The sequence below is a fragment of the Biomphalaria glabrata genome, chromosome 11 (assembly GCF_947242115.1).
Source record: "Biomphalaria glabrata chromosome 11, xgBioGlab47.1, whole genome shotgun sequence".
Classification (NCBI taxonomy): Eukaryota; Metazoa; Mollusca; class Gastropoda; family Planorbidae; genus Biomphalaria; species Biomphalaria glabrata.
In genome coordinates, this window is record NC_074721.1 from 22,702,403 (window position 1) to 22,715,697 (window position 13,295).

At 38.4% G+C, this 13,295-nt stretch overlaps 1 protein-coding gene across 22 annotated transcripts in view; it reads left to right on the forward strand.

Moving 5' to 3' along the window:
• The window catches only part of LOC106054873 (poly(rC)-binding protein 3-like), a 370,092-nt gene that overhangs the window by 291,057 nt on the left and 65,740 nt on the right, over positions 1-13,295 (forward strand). For 4 of the 22 annotated variants that reach the window (XM_056003498.1, XM_056003496.1, XM_056003494.1 and 1 more), the window contains one exon: positions 8,359-8,559. The exons of 2 other annotated variants lie outside the window; for them this stretch is intronic. In XM_056003498.1, coding sequence (XP_055859473.1) covers positions 8,510-8,559 — 50 coding nt within the window. In that variant the 5' untranslated portion in view covers positions 8,359-8,509. 16 more of the 22 variants (XR_008773547.1, XM_056003517.1, XM_056003505.1 and 13 more) reach the window with 11 other exon arrangements.

Consider the following 13,295-nt stretch of genomic DNA (forward strand, 5'->3'; position numbering starts at 1 on the left):
TTTGTAAAGGTCAATCTCTTATTGAAATCCTCAAGAAAAAAACAGTCCTTAATTGTTCCATTCTAGTGCCATAGCGATGCAGTTCACGCGATAATATGAAAAAACTATTTATTAATTGTTGTTTTAAATTATGTCCAACTTATATGCATACTAAATAGATTTTTTCTCTTTAAAAAAAAGTAAACATTTTTGTGTGTCAATGTAGTAGTGAGTAGGACAGAACTGACTTCACTGAGCAATACAAACGTAAAAAAAAAGTTATTTGACAAAAAACTAAAACCATTTGCATAAATGTGTTCAAAATATGGTGTATAATGGTTACCCCTACTATAGAGCCTTCGTGTTTGTTATTATTAATAGTGGATAGTTGTAAAAGTGGTGTATTTTTATGAAACAAACTGCTTGTATAACTGATTTTAAAAATTTGATTTTTCGCTTTCAGAAAAGAAAAAAGTAGTCGTTGCATCAGAACTTTGAATGGTCTAAAATATTGTGATGTCGGATTTTCACTGTCTTTTCTAGTTTACGAGATCTAAACGGAACGGACGGACACTCCACACAAAACTAATAGCGTCTTTTCCCCTTTAGGAGGCCGCTAAAAAGTAAATTTCCAATTTCAGACCTGGCAATCTGGAGGTCCTCTGTTTCTGTGACCCATGGTTATCGACGCTCTCATGTGGCCAGCACAACGACCGACTGCCTTTACTTTTCCCCAACTAATGTCAGGTACACATTAGAGCTGGCTGGACTAAAGATCACGAGATTAAAAATCCCAGGATTCTAACTCGGGACCCCCAGTACGGAAGACGAGCGCGCTCGGTTCGGAAGCCACAGCGCCTCCCCGTATTAATGACAGACTTTAATGCTCCTCTTCTAAGTCTAGATCTATAGGTCTATCATTAGAATTCTATATACTCTGACTCTGAGAAGATTTAGACATACGTTTAATCAGGATGTGGGGAGGGCAAATGGGGCTGGGGGGGGGGATTCATTTTTTTGTTTCACTCCATCATTCATTAGTTATTGAGAGTCAAATATTCAGAGACAACCATCGTCTTCCTAAAGGACGGATTGTCTTTATTAAAAAGTATTGTATGTCTAGTTTGGTTGTGTCTATTTCCCTTGTTACAAAACTTATATCAACTCCCTCTGGCTTGGTTTAGTTTCAACTTTTTAGCGACCTAATTCTCAGATTACAAGGCTTATCTCACCTTAGCTTAGTGCATTTTCTATTTTTAACAAAATTAATTAATTATGATTAATTGGTAAATGTTTTATTGATTCATGTTTTGCCATTGACAATGAATCATTGTGCCCAATTTCTACTTGAACAGAGAATGGGTTCTACAGGGCCTGCCGAAATACAGTTCTACAGGGCCTGCCGAAATACAGTTCTACAGGGCCTGCCGAAATACAGTTCTACAGGGCCTTGCTGCCAGTTCGCTATGTCATCCAGCCATACTTCTGGCGGTAGCCACTCCACTAATTTCTCCCAAAGGAAAGAAGCCTCCTCCTTCATGATGTATGAAGCTTCTTTAAACAGGTTTTAGCCAGTGGTGGTGACAATGTATGTTCCTCATAGCATATATCTTTTCTGTGGTTTAAAAATTGCTTTTAGTACTGCGAACAACTAGCAAGAGTTGAACGCTATCAGATATGTCGGCGCTAATGGTAGGCCTAAACATTTCCAGCTCTTCAGCTCTATCTCTTGTTTTTAATTATGAAAACGAGTGGTGGCTTGAACTGCATTCTTATTTTCATGACACATTTCTTCCATCACTTAAGACTTCATTTCACTATTTAAAATGTGACCAACTGTGTACCATGCCCTTACCGCCGACTCATTTTCTTGTCTCTTCTTGGGAAATAGTCTAATCTCTGTGCGTTTCTTAGCCATTTTGTCTTGGTGGCTCAAACTAAGAATGCTGCAACATTTTGTCTTGGTGGCTCAAACTAAGAATGCTGCAACATTTTGTCTTGGTGGCTCAAACTAAGAATGCTGCAACATTTTGTCTTGGTGGCTCAAACTAAGAATGCTGCAACATTTTGTCTTGGTGGCTCAAACTAAGAATGCTGCAACATTTTGTCTTGGTGGCTCAAACTAAGAATGCTGCAACATTTTGTCTTGGTGGCTCAAACTAAGAATGCTGCAATATTTTGTCTTGGTGGCTCAAACTAAGAATGCTGCAACATTTTGTCTTGGTGGCTCAAACTAAGAATGCTGCAACATTTTGTCTTGGTGGCTCAAACTAAGAATGCTGCAACATTTTGTCTTGGTGGCTCAAACTAAGAATGCTGCAACATTTTGTCTTGGTGGCTCAAACTAAGAATGCTGCAACATTTTTTTTATTTTTTCGATTTGATAATGCAGTTTAAAGTTACATTCTTTAAAAACAGCCACAAACAGCTCTATACCAATACAAAATACTGACTTATGTTCCTGCTCCATAAAAAGATGTGTCCAACTTTTCCTACTACATTCAGAGTCTACTTTTCGTTTCTCCCACTCTCCCATGCCATTAACACACAAATATCAGATGTTACTGTACCGTTTGCCGTGAATCAAAAAAAGACGACCTAGAATAATCCAGATGAGTTTTCCAAACATTAAAAATAACTGTTCAATCATCGCATTGAAACTAAGTTTGTAGTTTGTTTTCTTACTAAAAAATATTGCAAAATCTTTGATTCAGTTCGGTCAATGTAAGGACAGTTCGTTCGGTTCGGATCGTACCGATCAGTTTTAAAGTTCGGGTTCGGTTCGGTCGTAAGTGAGGTTCGAGTTCGGTTCGTTTCCCATCTCTAATATGCAGTACTGTCCTTTATAGTTCCCTGACCTCTATAGTAATTGCACTTCTCTGATTGCCGTCTCGGTCATCTTAAGAAACCAACCTTTAAAACTGTGATGGAACTTCCGTAGTAAACTGCGTTCCTAATGAACATAGAACATCTTCAGTACTATCCATACGTAGAACATCTTCAGTGCCATCCATAGATTCTCTCTGTCAATGTCCTTTGTACTTCATTCACGAAGCTGTGAAATCTGTTACTAGCTATAAGCGTTTACATTTCAGCCACGTCAGGTGCCGCTATTCGTTGTAAGGAATGGTAACTCGTGAATTTGACCTTTTTCTTAATGGACCCTTTTTTCCATCATGTTATCTCCCCTCTAGCGCTATACTTCAGCTTGAAGTGTCACCCATATCTTTCGTTGTAGAATACCAACAGATCACAGATTGCAGAAACTCAACACACCGATTAGATTTAACCCAACTCTCAAACATTTGTATTTATCATACTTGCACAACCATGGAACACACACACAATTAAGTTGCGGCCCTAATGTTTCTGACTCCACGGAGAAATTTTACTTAGAACTTATTTAATCAGTGCCTATACTTTTATTCTTAATATACAAAACCATAATAAGACTAGCAGCAATGTATGCAAGTGAAACCTGGACACTGACTAAGACATCTGATAAATGTATGTAATACTTGGGAACGGAAAATCCTCAGGAAAATCTATGGTGCCATACAGGATGAAACAGGGTGGAGGACACGCACTAGCCATGAGGAAGATGAGTTATATCAATTGTATGAAGACCCACCAATAGTGAACGAAATAGAAAAAGAACGGATTACGTTGGGCAGGTCACCTTGAAAGAAAGTCAGATACCAGAGGAGCGAAAAGGCAGGCGACCCAAAAGCAGACCTCGAATGCGATGGATTGGTGATGTGGAAGCAGATCTGCATCAGCTTGGGGTTAGGGCGTGGAGACGAAATGCCCAGAAGAGATCTGAATGGAAGGATGTGTTGAAGCAGGCCAGAGCCCTCCATGGGCTGTAGCGCCACTGGGATGGATGGATACTTTTATTCGGACGAAAGCCAGACACACAAAAATTACTTTGATGCATCTTGATTTATTTTATGAACGCAAAAATTCTTGTTGCTAAACTTTGCAAGTCTTAGTTTGGATAGGCTAACAAAGAACAAAACTGGCTCCATATAGTTCAGGGGTTCTCAACCTGAGTCGCGACCCCCTTGGGGGTCGATTGACGATTTGCCGGGGGTCGCCAAAGACCATTGAAAAAATGGATTGTTATTGTCTATTCTTCTATTGCTGTGTGTGTGTGCGGGGGGCGGGGGTCGCGGCTAAGTGAGGGATTGTAAAAAGGGGTCGCCGAGCATAAAAGGTTAAATAGTGACAATGCCACCACAATGTGGCCATAATAGCGCAAAGAAAATATTATTATCATTTTGTAAGAACTACTTTAGGTATTGTAAATATGAATAGAGCCAATATTTTTATTTTATTTTAATATTAGCATTATTTTTCAGTCATTTTGCAGGAAACACTTTAGATATCTTAAAATATAAACATGCATTACAGCATGCAAGAATTATAATAAGCTCAATAAGAGATGTCAAAATAATACATTTATTTCTATTCCAAAAGTGCACTTGAAAACTCATTAAGATACTTTTATACTTGTCAGATTTACACACACACACACAAACTTTCACAAAGTTAAATTGTATATAATGTCATGTAGAAACTCATCTCCATCAGTGGCATGTTTTCGTACGTTGGCAATATAGCTGCAAGACGTCTGTTTAGTTGGAGGTACTTTGTCTTGCTTGCAGCTTTACTTCGTTCTCCAGCATTGTACATTAGAATCTTCTTCTCCTGTTCTCGGAGGAAGAGAGAGATTAACTTGTAGACATGTAAAGGGGAGGGGGAGGAAATGCATGAAGCCATCCCTCCCCTGAATTGTTTGTTCGTGGTACATTGTCCTGCACACAATCTCTAACATTCCATAATGCTATCAGAAATCTTGGAGTCACTCTGCGGTTTCGTCTCTGGCGACCAATATAATTGTGCTCCCAATAGTCAAACAAATTCTCTATATCTGACCGAGCATCATTTAGTTCTTCGAAGGCAGAAATGGGCAGGTGGAGGAGATAAGTGACCGCCATCTTCAGTCTGACACAACCAAGTTTGCCAATGTTGCTGCAAAAGACGCTCTGGTTTGATTAAAGAAAGATGCCTCAGATAATCAAGATTTTGTATTAGACTTATAACACACATGTGTAACACACACATCAACATATACCTAGTCCTTGAACAGGGTCACGATATTTTAAAAACATATTTGTTTTGTTAGCAAGTAATGCATTTTAAGCATTGGGGGAAAGGGTGAATGAAATAAAATGTTAATGTACTCACTTCCTCTGCTACAAATATGGCATACATCTAGATCTAATAATATTGAAGACCTCAACACAAAATGCTGCCCAGGAAATTCACTTATTAAAATCTGGTACTTTTAAAAACATTATAGATTAATCCGCCCTATTTTGTCTGGCGCTATTTTGTCGGGTCACCAGTTACAGGTCATTGGTAAGAAAGTCAGCTGGATGACACCCTTGACAACCTTAGACCCTTGACAACCTTAGACCCTTGACAAACTGAGACCCTTGACAACCTTAGACCCTTGACAACCTTTGACCCTTGACAACCTTAGCACCTTGATAACCTTTGACCCTAGCATGTGATCCATTGAACGCTATGTCTTGAAGGGTGAATTGTTCAGTAGTATGAAATGTTCTATGTATTCGTGTACTTTTAAGTGTCTTGTGCATCTCTGTATCACTCACTAATCATCCTCTGTCAATCTGAGGAACATCATGTAACACTGGACCTGCCATTTGTGTACGTACAATCTGAGGAACATCATGTAACACTGGACCTGCCATTTGTGTACGTACAATCTGAGGAACATCATGTAACACTGGACCTGCCATTTGTGTACGTACAAGTTGTGTACACATCGGCCAGAACGTTTCAAAAGTCAAGAACCAATGGATGTGACTAAGAAATGTCGCCCTGGCACACTATGGGCATCCAGTGTAGTACTACTCGTAACGTTTGTGTAGGCCAGTGAGCTTGTTGTTATGCGCCAAAAGTTTCTTTTTCAACCAGTCAACAATGTGGTACGGATAGCCCTACCCTCTCCCTTCATAGTCTTGGTTTATCAGCAAGGTCAGAGGTCAGACAAAGATTAAAGATAGCGTGCGATTTCAAGTCGAGGGAAAACATAATGAATGACTTCGGAACATAAGCTAACAAAACATAAGTAGAGAGACAACGTCCCCTTCTCACAGGTTTGATATGTTCTGAGTATGTGACAATGTGTACAGTTCCTCCCAGGTCCGTAGTCCAACAATAGCGGACTACTTTCTCCAGCAACGTTGACGGTCCTCTAGTCCGGACCTGCACACAAAGCCTAAGTAGAGCGATAAGATAAAGGTGTAGATTGTTGAAAGCTGATACCAAGCACCGAGTTGGATTGAAACAAAGACTTGATTACACAGCCTGACAAGGGGGCGTTGTTTTAGGACCATTTCTTCTTGAGTGTGGACAGTGAATGAACCTTGTTTTCCTCACAGAGTGGATATTACATTCTTGACCAAATGGACATTTTCTTGGTGATCACTTGGACAGTTTGTAGATATATTTCTAATTGTAAGGCCTTTGCTTCATATACAGTGGAAACTAATTTTATGTCTGGATAAATCTGTACTTTCTACCAACTCATGTATTGAAAGTATAACATTAGCAGTAGAACAAGTTTAGCTCATATAGTCATTGGTAGTAGACTAGTTTAGCTCATATTGTCATTGGTAGTAGTCTAGTTTAGCTCATATAGTCATTGGTAGTAGTCTAGTTTAGCTCATATAGTCATTGGTAGTAGACTAGTTTAGCTAATTTCTTGTAAACTAGATTGTCTCTTGCAGCTCATGGTCTTTATTAAGGGACAGATAATTGGCCTAATATGTTCCGAATCACACAGAGGCGGTGGGTGTAATGTCTGAATAGTATTGTCAGACTTGAAACACTGTGCCTAATCTAACTTGTTATCACACATATTGTAATGTTGAACGAAGATTGAACAGTTTCTAGAGTTCCATTGAGATTAGTTTGTAGATAAGAGAAATAGACAGAAAGATAGAGAGATTAACATAAAGTTAGGGAAATAAATAGACAGAAAAGACTCCGAAAGTGTAGAGTTAGTTTAGACACAATGTAGACACAATGTCAATAAATAGCTGACACATTCTAGACACATCGAGGACATAGACTACAAGACTGGACTCACCAAACAACAGGCTGGACATAGACTACAAGACTGGACTCACCAAGCAACAGGCTGGACACAGAATACAAGACTGGACTCACCAAGCTGTGCTCTATAGTTTATTCGTGCTGTAAGTTACCCATACGTCTAACGATCAGAAGAGTTCTAATGATAAAATAATATTATGTTAACGAGCACATCCCACCCTCACTTCGAATCATTGCAACAAGACAAGAAACTTTGTACAAAAAAAAATATTTGTTTTTTTAACTGAGCCAAACTTACTTGTATGAAATAAAATTGAAGAACCGAAGTTTAAAACAAAAATAGCATAGAGACCATTCATTAAAGAAAATAAAAAAAACTGCCGACAAGAAATGTTGAGTGTGTGTGTGTTTTTTCCCCTCCCCCAAATGTCATCTTCCAGTCAGTCTGTTGTTTTAAAGTGTGCCAACTTTGGTGACCTACTTGTCATCTGTGTTATCAAATGTTTGATAACTTCCATCCGATCAGCAATGTGTTCAAACAAGACCATTGTCACAGAGATAACAATTGAACACATCAGTCTTAGAACAAGACAGAACGCAGACTGTGTGCTCGTATACCTCTTATTGACACAACCTACCTTTAGTTAGACACAGCGTAGTCCATTTGACGACGTACAGAAAGGTAGAACGTTTAATAATGTATCATGTAAAAACAGTTCTATTTACTATGTAGACACAAAAAGAAGTGATATTTGAACATCCGAAGAAAATGTTTCCAAACCTTCAAGCTGAAGAGTTCAGGTTCAACACTTTGGTCTTGAAATAAGGGAGACAACTAGTAACTTACACTTGCCTTTCTTGTGTCTGCAAACCCAGCAGTGACATTTGTATTTTGTAAATATCTTAGACCTCTTCATTAAAAACGTTCACATTGCCTTCTACTTAATTTAATCAAATTCTTGCATCCACTTCTCTTCATGACTACAGAAGCGCGAGCTATTTTAATCCTAATAAATTATTGAAAATTCATTTTTCTAAAAGTCCTTTGCCTTTGGTTCCTGGCTAGATATAAGTTTCATTTTTTTTTTTATCTATTCCACTGCAATGACATATTATATATGTAGAGTTATCTAGATTTTTATGAGGTGGTTACAAGTTTTCAATTTGTTGAGCTAGTAGACTTTATTTTAGGCTTTAGTTTTCAAGTTTGTTGGAATGTTCTTATCTCAGCTGGATCTAGGGTGTGGAGACATCCTAGTTTAAAAACAATCCAATCTATCGTGTATTGATATCAACAACAGTATCTAGAACATCCTTCAAGCAAGTGTTTGTGTACATTTCCACGAGTTCAATCCAAAGTGTGCTCACATTTGAAAGAGCCATGTTTGTCTCCAATATGTGGGCCATGCCCTTTGAGGATGGATTCGCATAGTAAGTTTTGTATTTTATACACTTTTATATAGTTTGCTTTTTTTTTTTTTTGTTTGTTTTTTTAAATCCTACAGTTTATTAAAACCATGTCACTGAGTCAGTGTTATCTATCAAGTCATGTCAGTTTTAAAAGAGGTCATCCTACCTTTCAAATGTACTTATATAATAAGAGGCAATTCTCTCATCAGCAAGTTTTGACATAAACTTTAACACATCTTACACTGTATTTAGTACAGAATACATTCTATACTGCATGCTGCGTATTAGATATTAGTCAAAGTCAAGTTTCCCTCTCAGACTTAATGTTCCAGTGACTCATCTGTGGACCACAGTTAATAAAGGTATCATGGGGCCAACATTTATCCCCAACAAATGTCAGGCATTCATTAGAGTTGGGTAGACTCAGTGGACTCTAGTTCAAATCCCAGTTTTCAGGCACCACACCTCCATTTATATAACATAGTGCGATTTATATATCACGTATTAAATAGTATATATTACATATACAAGGTATAGCACAATCCTTATATAAATTTTATACATTTTATACTATATTTTATATTACATATGAACTGTGTATTTCTAGTATAAAAAGTTTATTTGTGTAGCTCGTAAATTAAAACGTTCTTCTATCAAATCCGTTCTTCTCGTCTTGTGTTTCACAAAGTTGAGCTTAGACTATCTCTTGATAAGTCGTCTGCTTAGACTGTCTCTTGATAAGTCGTCTGCTTAGACTGTCTCATGATAGGTCGTCTGGTTAGACTGTCTCTTGATAAGTCGTCTGCTTAGACTGTCTCTTGATAAGTCGTCTGCTTAGACTGTCTCTTGATAAGTCATTTGCTTAGACTGTCTCTTGATAAGTCGTCTGCTTAGACTGTCTCATGATAGGTCGTCTGGTTAGACTGTCGATAAGTCGTCTGGTTAGACTGTCGATAAGTCGTCTGGTTAGACTGTCTCTTGACAAGTCGTCTGCTTAGACTGGTTAAACTGTCTCTTGATAAGTAGTCTGGTTAACTTGTCTCTTGATAAGTCGTCTGGTTAAACTGTCTCTTGATAAGTAGTCTGCTTAGCTTGTCTCTTGATAGGTCGTCTGGTTAGACTGCCTCTTGATAAGTAGTCTGCTTAGACTGTCTCTTGATAAGTAGTCTGCTTAGACTGTCTCTTGATAAGTCGTCTGGTTTGACTGTCTCTTGATAAGTCGTCAGGTTAGACTGTCTCTTGATAAGTCGTCTGCTTATACTGTCTCTTGATACGTCGTCTGGTTAGACTGTCTCTTGATACGTCGTCTGGTTAGACTGTCTCTTGATACGTCGTCTGGTTAACTTGTCTCTTGATAAGTCGTCTGGTTAAACTGTCTCTTAATAAGTAGTCTGCTTAGCTTGTCTCTTGATAGGTCGTCTGGTTAAACTGTCTCTTAATAAGTAGTCTGCTTAGCTTGTCTCTTGATAGGTCGTCTGGTTAGACTGTCTCTTGATAAATCGTCTGGTTAGCCTGTCTCTTGATAAGTCGTCTGGTTTGACTGTCTCTTGATAAGTAGTCTGGTTAAACTGTCTCTTGATAAGTCGTCTGGTTAGACTGTCTCTTGATAAGTCGTCAGGTTAGACTGTCTCTTGATAAGTCGTCTGCTTAGACTGTCTCTTGATAAGTCGTCTGGTTAGACTGTCTCTTGATACGTCGTCTGGTTAGACTGTTTCTTGATAAGTCGTTTGGTTAGCCTGTCTCTTGATAAGTCGTCTGGTTAGACTGTCTCTTGATACGTCGTCTGGTTAGACTGTTTCTTGATAAGTAGTCTGCTTAGACTGTGTTGTAATCTCTTGATTAGTCGTCTGGGTAGGTTTATGTAGGTGTGTGTCTGGGTAGGTTTGTAGAAGTGTCGTCATGGCAGGTGTGTAGAAGTGTCGTCTTGGCAGATGTGTAGAAGTGTCGTCTTGGCAGGTGTGTAGAAGTGTCGTCTTGGCAGGTGTGTAGAAGTGTCGTCTTGGCAGGTGTGTAGAAGTGTCGTTCTTGTAAGTGTGTAGATATATCGTCCTGGTAGGTGTGTATATGTGTCGTCCTGGTAGGTTGTAGATTATCGTCTGAAAGGTTTTAAGATGTTCCGTTTTAGTAGGTCTGTAAATGTGTCGTCTGGGTGGGTGTGTAGATGTGTCCTTCAACAAGGAGAGACAGTTTTCTTGTACGATTGAGGGAGTTAATACAGACAAATAGATAACGTTGCTCAGATAAAGTTACCTCCCTTCAAAACTGGTTTTAAAAGTATATTGAACACGATTTGTGTATTTATTTGGTCACCAGGACATCCTGTGTCCACTACAATGTGTTTGTCTGAGATAAAATTGAAACATTCTACGATTTGACAACAATGACCGCTGAAACACTAAAAACAGAAACTAACTTTCAAGTTGAATTTAACATCGCAATGTTGATCTTGACTTGTATATACATGCTCTCATTGGTGGGATAGAATCAAGAATAGTTTCTAATCTAATGTTCCACTACTGCAGTGATTTCTCTCAAGAGACTAATTGGAAAGTTTCTTGCATTCATGCAATATTAGAAGATCTTGTAAAGACTCACATTTCGTTCCAGTTAAAACTTATTTTACTTATGAAGTACACAAGAAGTACACAGACATTGATCCTAACACACGACAGTTTCTCCCATCTTCTTTCTAGACGAAGCCACAAAACATTTCAACTTTATTAAATGTATTCAATTATTTTAAATTCAAACAACCAACGTGACTGTAAAGGAATGAAATTCAAGTTTTTATTCCAAATAATAGAAAACATATCAAGCAAATAAAGACTGTAAAGATGTTATATAATTATCTGAAACTATACATTTTCTTTGTACATGGTTCTTGCAATTTCAGATTTAAAAACAAACCCGAAGTATGTGTTTTATTGTGAATGCTGTTTGTATTTGCATATATTTTGTTATTGTTACAGTAATTACACTGAAGTAGTCAGTTGTAGTCAAACTAAATTTCCATTTGATTAGAGCAATAAAAATTCTTATCTTATCTAAATAAACAATAAATTAGTAAATATCTTGACCCCTAGGTCTCTCTCCATCCTAGGTCTCTCTCCATCCTAGATCTCTTTCTCCATCCTAGATCTCTCTCTCTCTCTCTCTTCATCATAGATCTCTCCCTGCATCCTAGATCTCTCTCTCTACATCATAGATCTCTCTCTCCATTCTAGATCTCTCTCTACATCCTAGATCTCTCTCTCTCTCTCTACATCCTAGATCTCTCTCTCTACATACTAGATCTCTCTCTCTCTCTCTCTCTCTCTCTCTCTCTCTACATCCTAGATCTATACTCTCTATTTGATTTACGTAGACATGTACTAGTCAAGCTTAGATATTCTTTCAACCACATTGAACCAACGTTACATTTACTCTGTTATCGGAACACTCAGGATGACTCCGCCATGTTGGTTGGTTTGTTTTTCCAATTCTAGTCAAGCCAAATTTAGATTTATTTTTTATTTTGAAATATTATAACGGTTAAACTAGTGTTTTCCCTTTATGGCCAACGAGCTAGTAATTCTTTCCTCTGCGAAATACATGAAGTGTTAAATCTCCAGAAAAATCTTTAGACATTTTGGAGATCAGTTGTTCAGGCTCATGGCTCCTAGGTCTATGTAGGAGTGACTTGAACAGGGGTATTTCAAAAACAAAAAGTGTAACTTGTCATCCTGTTCTGAAGACTTCGAGACTACAATAGACAGGACACGCTTTATTAACCTATCTTATCAGCCTCTCGGTCCACGATTTGGGGAAACAGAACTCTATCTAGCAGTAATCAGAGTTGAGATAGTCTCCCCTTACATTTGAGATGTATCTCCATGTTCTGTTTACTCACTCTTATGTCCCCTACACACACGCACAGACAATGCAGTCACTGACTGGGGAGTTCTCGCCCTTCATTGTTCCCGCTGGCTCGTCCATTCTTCTGCTCTTTGGCCAAGTCTGCCTGCGAGTGTGTGCTATGGACTTTTCGTTATCTCAGAGTGGTCATAAAGACATTGTAGCCTGGTCACTGGACAATGTCCAAACCAATTAGTGGCTGTAGAAGAGCATGCCTGCACCGAAAGTTTTTTTTTTATTCTAAAGTTGGTCTGTACTATATAGGCTGGCGTAGAGTTGTGACATTAAAGAATCAGGCTTTGATCTAGAGACAGGTACAAAAACATTGTTTACATGTTGCTTTTCTAGTTAAAGTTCGTTTCTTTCGTTTTGTAAATTTGTTACATTCTTTGAAAGCTTGATTTGTCTCCTAGTTTCCTACAGATCTCTCATTGATGTAAAAGTTTAACTTTTTTCTAAGTGACATTTTCAGATAGACGCCTTGACCAGGGCACGACATTGCATTTGGTAAGGAATCTTAGGAAGCCTAGAATAGGTTCATATTTAATTAAAACCCCGCCCCACTTCTCATTTTGAGCAATTGTCCTACTCCTGTATCCACTTGTCATAAGGCGAGTAGAGTGCTAGTCTAGTTGACATCTACAGAGCAACACTCTTGACTTAAGTTTGATTTAACATTCATATATACCACCCCCGTCACTGTTTCTTTCAACTCTTATCAAACATGTGAACCCCTCTCCCTCCCCCATCAATACCTCCCCCCGGGAGAATGTCTTTTGAAAAGTTCAACACCCTCCCCCCCCCCCACTAAAACAAGTAACAAGTAACCCCTCCCTTCATCTGTACAAATAAAAGAACGTCGC